The 20,458-nt window shown below is 36.8% G+C and overlaps 1 protein-coding gene across 3 annotated transcripts in view; it reads right to left on the minus strand.

Moving 5' to 3' along the window:
- Positions 1-20,458, minus strand: part of pard3ab (par-3 family cell polarity regulator alpha, b) — a 77,503-nt gene that overhangs the window by 14,745 nt on the left and 42,300 nt on the right. For 2 of the 3 annotated variants that reach the window (XM_059501374.1, XM_059501373.1), the window contains 8 exons: positions 20,245-20,395; positions 17,802-17,985; positions 17,430-17,572; positions 16,616-16,660; positions 15,168-15,398; positions 14,803-15,022; positions 9,774-9,881; positions 8,358-8,588 (listed from right to left, as the gene is read on the minus strand). In XM_059501374.1, coding sequence (XP_059357357.1) covers positions 8,358-8,588; positions 9,774-9,881; positions 14,803-15,022; positions 15,168-15,398; positions 16,616-16,660; positions 17,430-17,572; positions 17,802-17,985; positions 20,245-20,395 — 1,313 coding nt within the window. The remainder of the gene's footprint in view (positions 1-8,357; positions 8,589-9,773; positions 9,882-14,802; positions 15,023-15,167; positions 15,399-16,615; positions 16,661-17,429; positions 17,573-17,801; positions 17,986-20,244; positions 20,396-20,458) is intronic. The other variant, XM_059501375.1, reaches the window with a different exon arrangement.

Consider the following 20,458-nt stretch of genomic DNA (forward strand, 5'->3'; position numbering starts at 1 on the left):
CACGTTCACATATTGCATACAGAGATGACAGATATAACAGATTGCAGGTGTTATCAGATGTGAAAACACCTCACTCAGTGCAGTTTTAGGTACGGTTGCAAACAGCAGACTGAAATGGGAATTTAAAATTCAAGAGAAATGTAACATTTTCTTCGCGTTCATCCCAATCAGTATAACAATAGCTTAAAAGTGAGTTTGTGAGCTAGTAGTCTTACTTATTTTATATATACATTTATAAATAGAATTTCATGATAATCTGTACATATAATGCATTTTTTTTAAACATAACAAATTACATATAAAGTATATTGGCAGCACCTGGTGAAAAAAAAATGTTTTACCAATAAAAAGTACTAACTCCCTTTTTTTGAAAACATCACTATGCTTTTACAATGCTATTTACAAGTTACATGAAATGTACATAGGATTCCAACGTGCTTCTAGGAACACCATATAATACCATATCATGTAAATATGCAAATATCCCAGTACACACTGGCATCCTACAGTGGTTTACATGTGGTTTCCATGGTTACAGGAATAATGTGAGTGAAGGGTGTGTGGTTTCCATGGTTACAGTCAGGCATAGGTGGGCAGATTTGTGTGGTGTGGTTACCAGGGTGCACTGCGGGTAAAGAGCTTTCATTAATGTGACCAAAAGATAAGGCTTATGGACTGGTGGTTTACGGGCATGGAGTGCGTGTTTGCGTATGTGTGTGTGTGTACTGTTGCATACGGACTCCTAATATTATTAATCCTGTGCATTTAAGGGAGTCAGTACTTATTGATTTCTCATTACTTCTGCTAACACAATCATGTGTGAGAGATGTGTGTGTCAGATCAATAGCAGCAGAGTAAGTCTCAATTCTGATCATTAGACCTGCTTTGCTGATCAGTGTCTTAACATTGGAAGGAAACATTTATATGTCTACGACACAGATGTGTAAACTAAGCATGTCAACATGAGGTCAGTTTAACAAGGCTCAACACTAAAAAAAAGTGAGACAAACAAAGAGGCAAAGTGAAAGCAGGAATAAAAAAGTAGCTTATTAGGTGAAAATAATGCTTTGTTCGCAATATCTAGGCACTGGTTGACTTCTATAGAGTTTGGAGCTAGAATATTACTAAGCTAATGGCGCAGTAGTCTAAATGAGAGTTGACAATGACACATAAATAAAGTGTAGTTCTTGTATACTAAATTAATTACATTTCAGGATTTGGATTGAAATTTAAAAAGCATTCTCAAAGCATTTGAGTCCAACCTGCAACATGTACTGATCCTATCCTAACTTTCTCCAATAGCCATTCTCTAGTTTCTAATAAAGAGATAAAAGTCAACAACCCCACTTCTATTGCATTCTGAGAATGCCTTCTAGTTTACCTGCATGCAACACTGCCTTATATTTAGAAAACTGCATAATGTAGTAGAGTAGGCAGCTTGCTTGGGTTTGGAACAGGGCTATAATGTCTTCACAGGGGAGATTGAGTAGGTGTGAGTGGATGTGAGAGAGATCTGTTGAATGTTCTAATTGGCTCTCTGTACTTCCTGTAACTCCAGCAGTCGGCCTGTTAGCGACACCTCACATACTTCACTGTACCTTTCCAGGTCAGTCAGGTCATGTGCTGTGAACAGACCTACAGGAAACACCCTGTTAACTGTCACACACAGGCTGAGGAAGTGCTTCTGACAAAATCAGCTCGTATTTATATTCAAGTCATGATTATGAGTTACAGCGTTCAGATATAAACTCCTAATGACTCATTCATCTGAGTGACACGTTCTACAGCAGCCATTAACAACACAGACAGTGAGATAATATTTCTAAGCTAATGTCTTATAAACGCACAAGCACAAGCAAAGCTCACAGCGTGACTGAACGCGAGCAGCGACAACAGAACCAATTAAATCTGAACATGCAGTCGTGCTTGCAGGGGGACAGTTTTAATGTCACACTGGAATCAGTTCTTCTTTCTGAAATATGAAGTCACCTATCACCAGTAAAACTGTGTGCAGGCAGCTGAACGTGGTTTACTGGAAACCTCTGACTGTTACTGAACTGCATTTTGTAAGCTTGACTTTACCTACACAACATGTTAACTGAACCAGTCCATGTGATTTCTGTGATTGTCAAAATGCACATGATATCTGAGATGCCTGCATTGGGAAAAATCCAAGGTGGCAGTAAAAAAAAAAAAAAGAGAAAAAAATGCCAATTTTAAATAAACTAATTTAATTTAACACCAAAAGCGGTGACAAAGAGCTAACTATTTTACAGAATATGTATGTGTCATACATTTATATGGTTATAAGGTTAATTCTTTTAGCTTAGCACCATGTGAACGTGAAGCTCAATTGTGAGCCACGTGAGGAGCACTATTTCTATGATTTCTAATGTAATTTTCTGAATCAGAAACTTATGAGGTCCCAATTTTCTTAACTACAACTAATACTATGAAAAAGTTTGTGTTAACTGAAATAAATCATACTTTTTCTGTATTCGAAATGTTGCTTGGGCAATTAACTGAAATTAGTTTTTGACGTACTAAATTTACTAAAACTGAATCTAAATAGAAACATCCATCACAATATTAATATTATAATAGCACACAAATAACAAAGCTCGGTAGACGACAGACATCAAGGCATCTCACTAGATTTAAGTTGCTACTAATTCGTCTACACCCGGTGTGTTTTGCAAAAGATGCAAGATCTACTCTGCAAACAGTCACACTTGACACCCCAGAAGAAAAATAAACACAACAAACCACACACAAACTTGATTCTTAATTGTAGAATGCTAAACACACAGAGAAAGCAGCATACATATTGGGAAATTATATCCTGAAAGAAATGGAGGAAAAAAGACCAGGAGAGGAGAGGCGTGTTGCCGACAGAAGAACAATGTTCTGTCAGAAAAGTAGGTCATCTTGTTGAGGGGTCAGAGAAAGGGCATCCAACTCAATTCAGCAGAACCCTTTGATTCTCACACACACACACACACACACACACACACACACACACACACACACCTGACAAACCATCATTTCACATGCAGCAAATACACAGGTGAATTCACTCACCAAACAGTGTCTAGCATTGTGTTGAGAGTATTGCACACTTTAAAGGAAAAACTGCTACATCTACTGATCCTATCCTACCTTTCTCCAATAATCATTCTCTAGTTTCTAAAAAAAAAAATTAAATCAATCCAGGCCATGTTTACACCTGGTATTAACGTTCTGGTAGAAAACGCTCATCAGATGTCATCAGATTAAATTTATATTTGTGAGAAATAATTTAGAGATAATAACTGGAAAGCAAAGAAATAGCATGTTGCTACCAGGTGTAAACAGGGCCACATACCTCCTTTAGCAATTGCTTTCTAATAAAAGCTACAGAGACAGTCCCAGAAGCAATTAGGGCCATAGTGGTGATCGAGGAGGTCTGGGATCTCGGTAATGTTGGTTTTTGGGTCACTCTGACTTGGATCTGAACTTCCGACCTCCATTTGCCATCACATCTCAAGCGAGTAAAAGTTAAGCATGCGACGCCGAGAAGATCTGAAACCATATGCCACAATACACAATCTGATGTCTCAGTGGAATATACAGATGGTTATTATCCACTAATGTCTGTTTATCACTATACTCGGTTTGTCATCTGCATGTGTGGCCTCATAATTAACAATCAGAAGTTGTGACAAATTAAATCCATTAGAGAATATTGCAAATACTGGATTTAGTTACATTATGGGAGGCCTGTTTGAGTTCACAGAGCGAAAGAGAAAGATTTGTTTTTCTGTTTGTGTCAATTGTCAATGTTAATCTACACAGTATTTTCATTAATAACAGACACACAAGCACACAGACGGAGTTTTGTACGAGAGATGATTCTTTCTTTTGTGTTCCACAGATGAATACGGTTAATAAATGATGACGGAACATTCATTTTTGGCTGAAGCATTCCTTTAAATGAGCATTAATTGACTAGCTAGAACTTGGGAAAAAAAGAAGGGAGGGAGAGAGAATTACTGAGAAAACATATCCTTTTAATTGTCTTGGAGATAAATCAACATGAAAAGGGTAATGTAGCTCTAGATTGTGTTGAATGTCTTTTGATCCATTCATCATTAGAGCATCTAACTTGGCCCAAATGAGAGCTGGTTCAACCACCAGTGCAGTGGGGCTTCATTAATGTCACCCCACTGCTGTTCATGTATAAACATTAGACCACGATCAGACACAAACTCTCAGTGGCTGAAACCACACACCACCAGCTACTACAAACACTCGGACCCCTCAGCGGATCTTTCCAAAACAAACCATGTGTGCAGTTTATGGATGAGCCGCAGGGTCTGGAATATCCGCTGTGTTATGATAATGGATAAAATAACTTCCAATATAAACCCGAAAGATGTATAGAGCATCAAAAAACAGATTTAGTTTTTTTTGTCCTAAGATCTTGGTGTACTGTTACATTCACAACACAAGCTCCACCTAGAGTCAAAAATTCAAACTTAGGCATGTTTCACGGTAGAGTTTCAGTCTATTTTGGCCTCAGAAACACATTGAAAATGCATGATAAAATCAAGCTAACTCATCTTTTACTAAAGCACTATACAGTGACAGGCAGACAAACACTTTCTGTACTCTACTCAATACAGTTATTAAGAACCTTATAATCTTCATGTTGTGTTCATGTCTTTTTCCGAGGATGTTAGTTATTATTGAACTGGACCAAAACTTCATACAGGTTATAAATTTTTTAGATAATTTCTGTACTTTTTTTTTACAACAGTGGTGCTCATGGACAAAAATGGCCAGCCTACAGAATGTTGTAGGCTTCTAATTTTGTTGTTATGCTATATTATTACCAAATAATAGATTCAATCTTACCATCAGCTTGTTTTCTTTCAATTGACCCATTGCAGAGAGTTTGACTGACAGGCGATCTGAACAATCATAATGCTCAATCAGCCATTTTTGTTTGACAAATCAATCAGATTAATGCTGGTGGACTTGAACTTGAAAAATCTCCCCGCATTTGAAACCAGATACTTTCTGATGTTCATTCATGTTTATTTCGCACTATAATTAGAAAAGAGGAAGAGATTAAATCACATGCAGCTTGAGCTGAAGAGCTACAGCAATCGGTCATGACACATTAAAGAGCAACAAAACAGTATTTATTGTTAGAATAAAAAAAAGACTAAATCTGAAAGCTGAGACTTTGTTTCATACCTAAAGTACATTAAATTCGGTCATCATTCCCTTAGTCTGTGTTCACTGGACTCCAATGTTGTTTGGTTTACAACGTTCTTCAAAATATCTTTTTTTACTCATATAAATTTTGAATGACATGAGAGTGAGTAAATGATGTTCATTTTTGGGCGGACTACACTTAACCAGGGCAACACATGAAGGACAGCCAATCAAACGTCAAACAAAAGCAAAAAGTCTTCAACACAAACAGCTAAAGTTCAGAGGGGAAATGATGATTCTGTTCAACTTCATTGAAAGAAACCGTAACATTATCACTCAACATGAGATGAAACTAAAGTGTACAATATGCTGTTTGTAACTGAAATCAATCCCAAACCACAGAGGTGGCCTTTTTTTCCTGACAGTGGCACATCTAAATTCTGCTACCACTGCTCTCCTCTTTACTCATTTATTTCTTTTAATTAGCAGTAGTGTCACACTCTCTTTATCCATCTGTAAGCTGCGAGTTTGTTTCTGACGCTTTGGTTTTTCTTAATCCGTGCTTTTTTCCACGCAGCGTGCCAGGGAATGCTGATAATGAGCTTAAACTTGTGTGTGTATGCATGTGTGTGTGAGTTCTCAGCATGAATGCTGTGGGATTAGTCAGATGTTTACCCTCTGTGTGTGTTTGGCTGCTTTAATTGGCCTCTGCACTGCTCATTCTTTAAAATTCCCTACAGGGCTCATAGTCAACTCAGCAAGAGTGCACGCACACACACACAAACACACACAAACACACCGACACAACTAAAGTTTATCAGAAGGAATGTTGATTATACAGGGGCTCCTTCGCTGGGGTGGGAGACCAGAGACACGGGCAAGGTCCCCATGGTCATCAGCTCACATGTGAACAGGAAGGGCTCAGATATCTTTGCTCATAATGACAGAGAAAAAAAAACATGCAGAAATGGGCTGTATGTGTGTGTGTGCACGTTGTCACTCTCTCACTCAAATCTAAGAAGTCAATTTAATAAAACCTGAGAGTATCAAATCCCAGCTCAGAGAGGAGGGGTTTTGAGTGGAAATGAATAAGTGAGATTGAGTTTAATTCATTTAAACTGCCCGTCTCGCTCTCTCGCTCTCATACACACACACCTCTTTTTTTCTCTGATCTATTACATTTCTCTGATCCTTCCATTAACAATTAAATCCTCTGAGCAATTCAAGAAAAAAAAAACATATCAACAGATCACAAGAACACAGATTAAACAGATTAAAGAGTCAAAGATCACAAACACACACACGTTCTAACAAAGCCACATCAAACCTGGTGAGGGGACAGAGACCTCGCAGAGAGAGAGAGAGATTTATAATTGAAGTGACAACCTCCGACATCAGCCACATGCACTGCTTCATTAACTGTTGTTAGATTGATTTGAGTCCATTGTCTTTCATTCTTTTTTCTGCCACCATGGTTTGTGTGTGTAATATACACATACATACAAACACACTTAGTATGCATGTAATAAAAATAATTAATAAAAAAATAAACATCACACATTACTGCAAAAACTTCAATATACTGTACACAGACATTCAAATTATATGCACACACACATAAAGAGAGAGAAACCTTCAATATGCACAAACATCTCTTGCAAGACTCCTTACTTCGCATCTTAGTATCATCATTACACCTCAGCTGGACTTGAACTGGGTTTGTGCGTGTATAAGCCTTTTATCAGCTTTTAAAAAGTAGTTCTGCTGACTGAACAGATATATTTCTCATTTACTTAACCGTTCTGCACTGAGAGACTTAAACCATACTGCAGCTGACAGCCAGAATGCAACAACACTCTGATTTCTAGGTCAGATACTGTGTGTATGTGTGTGTTTGTGTGAGGGTATAAGTGTGTGCCTGGCTAAAACAGTGACATTGTAAAAATGATTCTATTATTGTTAGATTTCCACTATAACCTCTTTCACAACTGATATTGGGAATTATTCTGAGCGTTCAGAGACTAACCAATGCCTCTAGATTGCTTATGTTCTGGACCCAACTGTGCATTTCACAATACAAGTTTATGCAAGAAAAAGGACTTGGTCGGTCTGCTTTAGTTTAGGGCCAAATGAAAAAAAAACCTCTTAAAATGACCTTACGGAAACCCTTGCGGGTAGAAAGGTTTTAGAAATGTGTCAAAAATGTTTTAATTAAAATCTAAAAATGCTAAAAGTGTGCATAATGCTAATACAAAAAAAAAACTACATCTGAATGAAAAACAGGAAACATTATGCTCCGTTCATCAATCCAACATTGAATGGCACACTTAACTGTGATGATATTCTCTCTAATTAGGGTGATTGATTAAAGAGTTAAAAAGATTCATATTAAAGGAAATGGCAAAGACACTGTACACATTTGTCACAGTTGAAAAGGATTTGCTCCTTAAAAGTAAAGATACTGCTATTTTCCTGCCGTTTTAAAGACACTAAAGAATGACTTCCTGTTGATGTCAATGTCATCATCGTGGCATAAAATAACAGCTTCAATCAGTCTAAATATCTTAAAACATTGGAAAGGGGCTTTTCCGATGTCCACAGCTGTTTTAGCTACATGGTCTCAACTAATATGATCTGACAGCTTGCAATAAAGCTGATTGGCTGAAACTCGGAAAACAGGAAGCTATAAGATCACTATATATGCTATACTGTTTATATAATGCATCACACACACAATCCTACACAATGTTTCCTTCTGAAGCCCATAAAAACACCCCCACCCACACATTGTGCCCCTTTAAGATCCACTTCCCATGCAGATTTGAGAGGATAATTCCCACAGTTCCATTCTCCGCATCTCACTGGAATGACACCCATTTCCTGTTCCCTGAGGGTTCTTACAGGAAATGGTCTTCCTGTCTCTCTCTGCCTGTATTTGTTTTAGTCTCAAGAAAACATGCAACTCTGACACAACCCAAACAAAACATTCTCACAAATCGGGTTTTATGAAAGCCCTCGAGAATGCTTTCCACACCTCACACAACTCTAAGAGAGCGTTTAGAAGAGCATCTTGAATTCAGAATCACAGGTTAACTCATTGATAGCTCAGCAAGGACTATACTATTTAAAAATGACAATGTTGTTAAAGTGAATACCTGTCTGATGTAGAGGGCTGTCCGTTGCGAGCGTTCTGTTTGTGTGTGTAGGGTGAGTCTGGAGGCGTGTGGATCCGATGGTACCCGCCGTGCTCCAGTGAGCCGATGCCGGCGTATGGGGGCTCTTCGGGAGGAAGTGAGGTCAGGGTGGACCGGCTGAAGTCTTGGATCTCTGCATAGTCTCGCTCTTTGGCCTGACGCTGACGAATCTCTCGCGTTTTAGCCTGGATCCTACATAGACATACATAGACATTATAAGTAATAATGGACAGATCAGGATACATAAAACACTAAAAAGAGAAGACATTTTTTGACCTGACAAGGAAAACATGATTTATTCCTGTATAAATGAATAATGTTTAATTTAGTTTTATTTGGTACTAACCTAAATACCTGGTTGTTAAAATGTTAATTCTATTCAAATTAAATTAATTATTTTATTAGCATTTCTGGCATTTTTTATTATTATTATTATTGATGCTTTGGCAACACTGCATACAAAAATATATTAAATTAAATTAAATTAATGCATTTAGCAGATGCTTTTATCCAAAGCAACTTACATTGCATTCAGGCTAACAATTTTCTACTATTATGTGTTATATATAAAAATGCATGTATTTATATTACATAAATAATGTAGAAAATAAGTATATATATATATATATATATATGCACATACATATTTGGATAAAAGTGTCTGCTAAATGATGAAATGTATATATACATATACAGTATATGTGTGTGTGTGTGTGTATATACATACACTACAACAGAAAGACAAAGACCCAATGCCTAATGTTGTTTAGACCCCATTAACTCTCATTGTATAGAAAAAAAAATGTTTTTAGATTAGTGAACAATGCCAAAATGTAATTTTTTTGTGAACTATGCCTTTAAACCTGAAATCAGTGGTTTCTTCATAGGTCCTAAAAACATGAAACTGAAACACCTTTCTAACCCCCATCAAAAGCAAGATGATAAATGGGTCTGTACAAGAGAGAGAGAGAGATTAAGAAAAAGATTGAAAGAGGGGGGATTTCTCAGCATGGTCTCACAGGACAGAAGGGAAAACGGGAGGGGGTTCACGTGGCATTATTAATAAAACAACATGAACATACACACACCTGCAGGTGAACATTCACACGATGAACTTGAAACAACTAAAACATATTAGGCTTAGTTAAAGCATTAGTATGCAAACACACACAAAATATAAAAGCAACATAATGCTTTAAAACAATGATGACACAAACAACAGGACTGAAACAATTACTGAGGAAGAAGGTTAGAGGAAGTGGGTACGGCTCGCAGGTAAAGTGACAGGAAATGCCTCTGATTAGAGGCTGATGATAGTTAAGATTAGCTCTGACTCTCTCACTCTCTCCGTGTGTGTGTGTGTGTGTGTATGTGTACCTCTCTTGTTCTAGTCTCATTCTGTGCATCTCTTCCTCCGATGCATGAGCTTCCTCTGCCTTCCACTTCGGACCATCCAGACCCTCGTCCTTACGGTATTTCCCGAATCTTTAACACACACAAACACGTCAAAAGTTGATGTCACATTCTTGTCAACTAACTGTTGAAAAGCCCAACAACAGTTTATTTTAATTATAAAAAAAAAATATAAATAAATTTTTGGAAGTTGCATTTAAAAGCTTATTGATTCAAAATACTAGTCATGTTTCCCTTCGATTGTAATGGACATTATGTTTCTGAAAAAATCTCTTAAACCTGTCTCCTCTAATCAAACCACCGTTAAAGCTCTTAATCCATCTATTCTAATTCATTTAACAAATTAATCACTGTTTTGCAACTCTGCAAAGCAGCGAGCACGAAAAGTCTTCTCTTCTTTGCAAATCTTTGTTTTATCAAGCATATAGACTCATTAATATTCCGCTGACAAGTGCAAGGACTGAAGTGTGTGCGAGAAAGCTGAAAGGAGTTCCAGTACCTTTGTATGCCTGAGTTCTGATATTCTACGGAGCTCATTAATATGTAGAGAGCTCATTAATATGTAGCAGGTATCTTTGGCTCAGCGAGGCAGATGACAGCCATTAAAACACTCCACTGCCCCAGAAGCAGGCTAAAATATTCAACGTTTTCAAAAAAGATTTATCTATTGCTGACAGATTCAAAAAGCTTCAAATGAGCTGCGTTCTTGCTTTCTCACCCCTCCAGTCTCCTCGTACCTCTACACTAAACTTGATGGAAACTCAAACTTTTCCTCCGTGTCTTGGATGTGATTGTCCATTCTGCCTAGAGCTCAGGAACATACGGTCACTCCACAGAGCACACAAACGCACAGTCTATCAATATTAATGGTTAGATTTCAATCCCATAATTATTTACTATTATTACAGGAAGTTTGAATACTAATGAGATGCTGCCTACTGTCTATAGTACCTAGTGTTGTCAAAAGACCCGGTACTTCGGTACCAAGTCGGTACTAAAAAAATGAAAATGTGACGGTACCAGGTTTCTGTAAGTACCGGTAGTACCGAGGTCCCGTTCAAACCCGGTTCTTGACGCATACAGCGATATGATTACCGCGAAGCAGAAGACGCGGACGGAATCTCAAAATCCAGTCATGAAAATGAAACTTACATTTTAATATGGACAGTCAAAGAATTTGTCAAAGTTAGCATAAATTAATCAAATCAAATCTCCATATGGACCAGTATTTTAATGTTAAGCCGCAAAAGTTGGTTGATATCTGAATCCTGCATGTTCTGCGTGTCTCTGTGTGAATGAATGAATGGCAGAGACGTGCGGGTTTGTTTACTACATAGCGACCCTCTACATTGCAAGTACACCACTCGCATATGCTACTAAATCTTCCTTCTGGCGACTAAATGATTTCTAATATTAGTCAATGGCTAATAAATTCTCAGATTTTACTCGCCATTGTGTGAGTTAGAGGCTAAGTATAAGTTTAGCTCAGATATATGTTCACTCGCCGAACACTCTCTGACTGAGCGCTTTAAAGTTTCACTCTCAGTCAGGCGATCTGTGTGATCTCAATGGATGCACAGCGCACCTGTGTTTAATGTACCTCTAGTGTGAAGGCGCACAGATCGCTGTCACACACGCAGAGACCGAGAGAGAGAATTGACGCACTACATTTAAACTATTCTTGGTTGTATTTTTTCCTTTTCAAAATAGTGGCATATCTATGGAAATCTTCAGCTTTTAAGAATAGCTGGGTTTTCCGGTAACGTTAGTGTGTGGAGTTAATGCGCAAATGGCAATCTCATTGGCTGGCGCTCACCTATTATCGTTCGTTTCAGCAAATCAGTTCGAGCGAATGCACAAAACCTGATTAATATTCATGAATCCAGCAGCTAATTAATCCTTAGTAATCTTTATTGTGTTTTTATAATTCTTCTTATTAGAATTCGTATCAATATTATCTTATCAGTATTCTTGTTAGTTTTGCTCACCTCCTTTTTTTTTTACAGAATCACTGAATGACAAAAAAAGCACCACCACCATTCCAGTTAAAATGTTCAGTTAAATTGACTAATATGCATTTAAACATGGTTATCAAGTTTACTTCTAATTACTAAAGTTCTAATTATATATCAGTCTGGCGATATATAATATATAAATAACTCTCTGGTAAACTAAAATATTTAATGGCCAATGGCGATTCAATTGCAGAGGTGTCCGTAGAGGGTTGCATAGACTGAAGCGTGTAACATTTGCAGTAATCTCAGCATCTGCCATCTCAATGTGGACATAAATACATAAACAACATCACCAGAACTCTGAGTCACTTCACAAGCATTTTACCGTTTCATTTGAGTAAAACCAGTGTCAGTTTAAAGGTATTCACGGCAACCCGTCAAAATAATTTCATTTTTACAAGAAGGCATTGTGCTAGAAATATTACTATTATTTAATAGAAGGTATGTGATACTGCTAATACTGTTGAGAAAATTAATAAAACTTTTTAAAGAAATAAATCACACAATATTTCTTCCATGTTTTAGTTTTAATAGCAAATCCTTTATTTACCAAAAAATAGAATGTGTTCAAATTTCATTAATTAAAAGACAAATAAAAATTTGGGTGAAACTTGTTTACTGTTTTTTGTATAATTGTATTACTTGTAAAAAAAACTTTAATCACAAATTTAAATAAGTATAAAGAATTGCATTGGTTTTATTTATAGTGATAAAAAGTGTTTTTTTGTTTTTTTTTATTAGCATATTGTGTTTTGCTTTGGTACCGAAATTGGTACCGAGAACCGTGGATTTTCACTGGTATCGGTACCGAATACTGAAATTTTGGTACCGTGACAACACTAATAGTACCTGTACAATGCACTATTTATAAAAAGTTTGGTATCAGTAAGATTTTTTTTATATTATATATATATATAATTCAATAAAATGCATTTAGTTGGTAAAAAGTGATATTTTTTTAAATATAACAGCACAACTACTGTTTTTTTTTTAAGCTTAAGCAGATACAGGCATTAACAGTTCATGTTCCGAGAGCCTATCGTGATCTGCAGCTGCTCAGGACTAGATATATAGGATAAGTGACATTAAGCATCAGGAGATTACAGTTTTTTAGCTAAGTAGGTGTTTGTTTAGTCTCTTCTTGAAGAGTTTATTAAACATTAATAAAAAGTTTTCTGAGCACAAAAACAGCACATTAAAATAATTTCTGAAGGATCATGTGACACTGAAGACTAGAGTAATGATCCCACTTTGCCATTAAAGAAATAAATTACATAAAAAAAAAAAAAAATGTATATATATATAAGTAAATCTACTATTTACAATATTTTACAATATTAAGTTTTTTACTGTATTTTTGATCAAATTAATGCAGCCTTGGTGAGCATGAGACGTCTTTAAAAAACAACTTGGAAAATATTACTTGCGGTAAAAATGGTAAAAAGCATAATTAACACCCTTTAATCAAATTTTAATCATATTGTGTCTAGCTCTTATATGATGAAAGCACAGACAATTTAAATTTTCAATTAGATATTATCTATCAACACTTCTATTATATACCGCTCTAACCCTTCTCATTCAATTCCGCTAAAGATTTCCTGCTTTTATGAAGCCCCTCCCTCTGAAATACGTGATAGGCTCTGATTGGTTAACTGGCCCACCAGAGCACCTCTAAACATCCCGCCCCTCACCTCAGTGCATGAACTCCGCTTGTACTGTAAACAATAGCCTTGTTTATATTTAATTTGAGCCCGAATGAATATTAGTGAAGAGGATCGTCCAGAACCTGTGTAAGCATGGCTCTTAATGGTATGTTTTATTTTTTTGTTGTTGTTGTCGAATATGTTTAGATACGCTGTTATGTGTAAATGCGTCTGCTTATGTTAGCTTTTAATATATGGTTTTATCCTGATTAAAGCTTTAATACAGTATGGAAACTGCACCCATGTTTAACGTTTCTCATAGCTGTGAAAATAGTGAAAAATATCTTCCCGTCTATACACATAAAATGTATAATTGGAACACAGTTCACTGATGGAGCTGAAGATCTGAATGAGAGAGGGAGAGAGAGAGAGAGAGTGAGAGATGCAGAGCAAGGGACTCGAGGAAGAGGATTAAGAACCGCTGCTTTAGAACAATGATTTAGAAACTTGTGTATCTATTAGAATTGTTAGAAGACAGAACCACGATTCATATACGAATAGAGTTTTCCATGCACCCCTAGTTTTTACAGAGTGGCAACTACTCTTCCCCTTCTCTAAAGAAGATGCCCTCACCCACTTCGTTGCATGTTCTCTGGGTTGGGTTTATCAGGGTTTGTGATGTCACAAACCCAGGAAGTAACTTGTAGTCTCTACAAGTTGATTTTTGTAGGCATTAAACTGCCGTAATATGAAAAGACAATATCTCCATTTGCAATGAACTTTCAGCGGATACTGTTTATGCTCAAACAGCAGCATTACACAATAACTAACGTTAAAAAAAGTGAAATCGTAATCAACCACCCCTTTAATTTTTATAATAAAATTTTATTTATTTCATGCATTCTGGGATTTTAACCATCAAAGACATCTAATGTTTTGACTAAAACAAAGCCTTCTTAATTCATGAGGCAGCATGAAGCTTGCTAAGGCAACTTTAGGTCATAACTAGAAAAGAGAATAATTAAGAAACTTGCCACCTTAGTAATGTGCCGGTAAGATCTGTCTGTCCAAAAACACCACTTATTTTCTTTCATATATTTCACATCTTTCACCAATTTTGTTGCTCTGCCTATTGTTGGCAGAGTCTTTGAGACTGGAACACGCCTATGATGCGTCGGTGGGCAGCTCACTAGGCTTTTTATTCTATTGTTGGGTTTTGAGGTAATTAAGGACATGAAAAAAAGTGCTCTGGGCTCATCTGTGCTCTTATCATCATTATTCTTAGTCTCTTTTATCTGACACAAAAAGCTGTTCAGATCTGCTTTTAATTACCTGAACATCTCTCCAAGACCCTTGAGCATTCCTTTCTTTGTTTTACCCTTTTCTTTCTCGAACTTCTTTTTGTCCTTCCCCCCTTTTTCTTTCTTCTTATCATTTTGAGGCTGGTTGCCATTGATCAGCTGTTGCTCGGTGACAGAAAGCGGAGTGAGATCAGCTACCGTGGAAACCGAATCCCGCCCTGATCGAGAGCTTCCTTCAGTGTCCTCCTCCACTACAGAAAAAACAGAAATGGAAAGCTGTTATTATGAGTCATTATCAACAAAAGTTAAACCAGCTGATCAAATTAACAGCCGTTATCACAACATTTGCCAAATTTTAGTGCGTTCGTTGATTAAGCCAATCAGAAGCAGCCATACATGTGTCCATGCACTCCTCTTCATCCTCATTGGCTGTTGGCCTGTCGTATGATTTGTCAATCGCGGCTCGGAAGCTCTCGTTGCAGCCCCGCCCCCGTATGATGCGTGGCCGTGGCCGGTGAAAAGGCATGTTGCCGTTGAGTGTCACCTCAGCAACGGCAGTCTGTAAACTTTCCAGAGAGCTGGACTTCTTTAAGCCAAGAGACGGGCCAACATCATGTGAGGAAGAGCCTGAGGAAGAGTTTGCTAGTTAAACCACAAACCACATTCAACTAGTCATGCATGCAGTATGTCTGCCACAAATCTATACTGGAACCCTGATAAAAGCAGCTACATTTATCTGAATGTTATGTAGAGTGTGTTTGTGTGTGTGTGCGCGCATGAGCTGATATCGTTTTAAGTCAGCCATGAAGAAGAGAAGATGCGTTTCTGTATTAAGTGATGAAGATAAATGAATGCAAGTGGAGGCCAGAAAAGATTGCATGAATTTATCTTCATCACGCAGCGCTGCCTTATTGAAGCGTGTCAGTCTGCCCCTGCTATTTATAAATATAACACCGTTATGTGTTTGTAATACTGCAATATTACAATAAAACTGATAAGACTAAATACGATTTTCAGAACAAAATGCTTTACAACACCACAACCTGTTGTACCTCCATGGCAATAATATATAAAAATACAACAATATATGTAAAGAAAATATATGTAAAAATGAAAAAAGGGGTCAGTGATTTAAAAAAATAAAATAAATTAAGACATTTATAATGTTACAAAAGTTTATATTTCAAATAAAATGCTGTTCTTTTGAACTTTCTAACCAAAGAATTCTGAAAGCAAACATTAAAGCAGCACAAATGTTATATATATATATATATATATATATATATATATATATATATATATATATATATATTAATTGATAATAATTAGAAAATTCTTAAGCACCATTAGAATGATTTTTTTAAGCATATTAGAGTGATTTCTGAAGGTTCGTGTGACACTAAAGACTGGAGTAATGGTTGCTGAAAATTCGGCTTTGACCTCACAGAAATAAATTCAATTTTAAAATATTTTAAAAAATATATTCACATAAAAAAAGTGTTATTTTAAATTGTAATAACATTCCACAATATTCCCATTTTTCTGTTTTTTAATCAAATAAATGCTGGCACTATGAGCATAAATATTAAAATATTGAAAATGTATTAACATATAATATCAAATATAAAGTGTGTATTTTAGTGCTCTCTGGATCATTTCATTGCTAAACTTGTTTTTTAAGCTGTTCTGGGTATGAGAGTGGTGACAAACGGGACTAGGAAAGTAATCAGTGAAGAAACAGCAGGAAAAAATTAATCTCAGCACTGAAGAAAAACAGGCAAGGATTTAATAATCCTTCAGTGTGGAAGAGAAGTGAGTGTGTGTGCAGGAGTGGTCATGCTTACCTGGGTGGTTTTCTGTGTAGTGTGTGAGGTTAATCTCATCAGCCACTGTGTGAGGGGCACACACACACATACATCGACCGGACGGTTAGTTTGACCATTCAACATGCAGCAAGCAAACAGACAAGTACCATCAACAAATCAGATGACAGAAACAATCAGTCAGTGCTCATTAACAAAACAGCATGTTTTCACAGTGATTCTACTGATTCAGAGTCATCACATTTCCACTGAGACCATGCCAGTGCCCAAACTGACCTCATTCCACACATTTCCCTCCAAAGAAAACGCGGGAATAATGTGTTTCATACTTCATCCCTTTTAACTTGCTGATCTCAAAATTGGGGAACCACTAATGTCAAACACGTTGTTGTTTGGCTCTGGATTCAGTGGAAACACTGAGCCGATGTGCAGAAGGATGCCTTGTCTGCACACTGGCACCAAATCCATTTCAGTGATAAAGAGGTAAGTGAGAAACATCCAGCAGAATTGGATGAGTGGAAACAGTGTTCAGATTAGAAAGCACATGCACAAGGGAGACCAGTGCAGACTTCGTGACGGTGGAGTGGTGAATGGTGATGCCCAGAATGAGAGGCATTCTGAGAAGTGCTCTTATAAAGAGAGGAAAGTAACTTGAGCAATGGATTAGATTTCGGGGCGGGAATTTATTTACTTGGACCAACCTTTAGAGTATCTAGGTCTAACTTCTGTGTTCTAGGTCGAGGTTTAAAGTATTTAAGACCAAGCACTGTGTTTCAAATTGATCTTTAAAGTATCTAGGACCAAGCACTGAATTTAGGATTACTCTTTAGAGTACCTAGGTCCATGCTCTTGGACTTGCGGGTCTTGATGATGTCAAGTTGGTTCGCATCTCCATGCTGCTTGATGCGTTTCTCAGACATGCTTTGCCTACCAAAGCCTTCCCTCTGAAACACCTCCTCGCCATTAACACTGGAAGTGCTGAGGGAAGGAGAGAAAAAGAGAGATTAAATCACATAACAGTGTTCAGTCCTTGGCTGTGTTCTAATAATGTAGGGTCCTTTGACAAACAAAGGAAAGGCCATGGACTCAATTACAGCAGGAAGATCGTCAGAAGAGTCAGAGAGTTGATGCTCGAAATAGAAACAAAGACAATAGATAATTCAATAAATAAGTTACAAAACTTTCTAAACTGTCCACTTTTATTTACCTGTCAGGAAGCTCTTGGTCCCAGGGTGGCGGCTGAGGTGTCTCTACAGCGAAGCCCATGTCATCATGAGAACTGGATGACGATTGGTCAGACAGCTGGGTGGGGAGAACATGTGGCCTGTCATCTTCAATTATGACCATGTCATCCTGAGGCATGTTCACCGTCGGCGAGAGCTGATAATGATCTAAAGCGAGATAAGAGCAGGAAGGGGTGTAGGGACAATCAAATGATTTTATTATTACACTGTAATCAAGTAATACAGCTAATCTTGATCATGGTGGGGGTTTCATGATGTGCAGATGGTAAAAATAAAGTTGTTATTTATAATTCATGCAAAAATAAATCACCTCATTTTGAGGAAAGCAGGCCAAAGTCACAGAGAATCACGAGCAACAGTGAATCATTTGTGTCGTTTTCTGCATGTCGAGAGATTTACAAATTAAAGAAACGGTGTAGAGTCCACTTCACTTGGATATGCTTGCTTGCTCTTACATACAGCCTGGAAGCAATTTGCATGGCTGATTTTCTATTTCATCTCATGCAAAAAAAGGGCCTTTTTCCAGTAAATACCAAGAGAAAGTGTGCATTTTAGAGAGATAGAGCTGTTAGCTTGTTTGTGTTTTTAATCTGCGCAGAAATGTCCTACCCTAGTCTAAAATAAAGCCCATGAGAAACACTTTCTTTTTTCCAGTACATACTTCAATAAGTGAAACTGAGTGGGATGTACAGTAAACGATCACAAAATGCACTAATGTTGGGAACAAAGTGCCTTTTTAAAAGAAACACTGGAACCAAACAACTCTCTTCACGCTCTTTAGCTTGTTAATGGTTCATGAGTATCTTTTTCTGTTAAACACTGTACTTTTATTTTTCCAATCGAGATTTTAAAAAAAGTTTCATTAAAGCACAATAAGCCATGAATCAAAACACAACATTATAAACTTGAATTTGAAAGAAAAAAACAAATACTATTATGTGCAGTTTATGGCACTAGCAAGAAAAAGAACTACAAACCCATAAAGCATTAAAAACTACATTTCTGAATTAAAAACAGTGAAATATAAAGAAAATAAAAAAATATATATAAATATAGGTGCACTGGTGGAGATTTCTTTACAGAATGATACGTAATGTAGTTTTTCCATTAGAAAATCCTTTTTTTTTTTTTACATTATTTTTTTCTTTGATTGAGTTGAAATAATGAGGGCTGATAGCCTTTGATTAACAACCTCATAGTTCACAGTATAAGTTTATAAGTTATCATAAAAAAAAAAAAAATCAATTTAGCAATGGCAAAAACGATTGGGATTTTTAATTCCAGAAGGCAACCAAACCAATTCCAGTTTTCTCCACCACACAAATACCTAATACGCTAATTAATTAAAGAAAAACTTTCATATCTTCATAGCATTTGAAGATGAAACACTAACCTGCTGTATGCTCATAGAGAAGCTCACTCAAGCAGACACAAATCCAATCAGCACACAAACAACAACATTAACCCATTACTAACACGTTTGCTGAGGAAGGTTTGAAAACAGGGCTTTAAATGGATGGACACGGTCACATTCTGGTCAGAGCATCTTTCTGCAGGAGTGCTTGGGGAGAGCGAGCAAGTGAAAGCCTGTCTGTGCGAGTGTAAATGGATGGTATGGTATGAGCATGACTCTGCACATATATTGAGTAAATGCGAAAGCATATGCACATCTGTGTGTGGCACCCTGCTATTGTCATTTCCCATGAGTGGATTCAGTTGTTGACAGGCAGGATAACAGCTCCTGCTGGGCTCTTTCTCTCACACAGAGAGCTCTCAGTGAACCTCCACAACTCTGCATCTGTTTGTCCAGGGTAACACTCATATGTTTTGTATTAGACCACATGTTTCTTACACACTGCAGCCCAGAGATGCCAATTCTACTTCTGAAACCTGATGCTGTGCTCAAATGTGATTGTAGAGAGCATCTGGTGATGGTTAACTTGCAAAATAATGCAAATAAATTACTTTCTTGAATAAAATAAAAAACCAAACGTTTTTGCTGATCTGAGGGAGATGTATAGATGTCTACATACGTGTTATTTTAATGAAATTCTACATTCGTTTTCAATTATCTGTATGTCTATCAACATTATAAAAAACATTAATTCATTTAATTTATTACTTTATTATACATAGGGAAATGAAAATATATAAAGATGCTAAAAAAACTAATATTAAATTAAGAATTTGGTTAAAAATCTGATGTATATTTACATATATATTGAAACATATACGCTTTTCTCTAAATTTAGCTACATATATGATTGATCTTTTAAAAAGAAAAACATTTAAAAAATATAAAATGACATTTTACATGGGTTTTGAAAAGATCAGCTTAAAGTGGAGAAAAAAAAAACCAAACCAGGTTAGGCTAACACAGAAATGACTAAGTGTGTTGTAACGCACTCATTTTACGATTGTTTGTGTTGCCTTGTGGCCTCAGGTTGTCATCAAGCCCCTCGATTTCATACAGCGAGTGTGAGATCCGCCGCTCGTGGTCATCAGGAGATGGACTCAGGGTCCGCTCAAACCCTCGAGGACTGCACCGACTCTCCCCCTGACAGAAACCAGAACAAGAAGAACAACATCATGATTCAGAACCCCACAACCTCTGAATTTC

This window comes from Carassius carassius, chromosome 20, assembly GCF_963082965.1.
Source record: "Carassius carassius chromosome 20, fCarCar2.1, whole genome shotgun sequence".
In the NCBI taxonomy this organism is placed as follows: domain Eukaryota; kingdom Metazoa; phylum Chordata; class Actinopteri; order Cypriniformes; family Cyprinidae; genus Carassius; species Carassius carassius.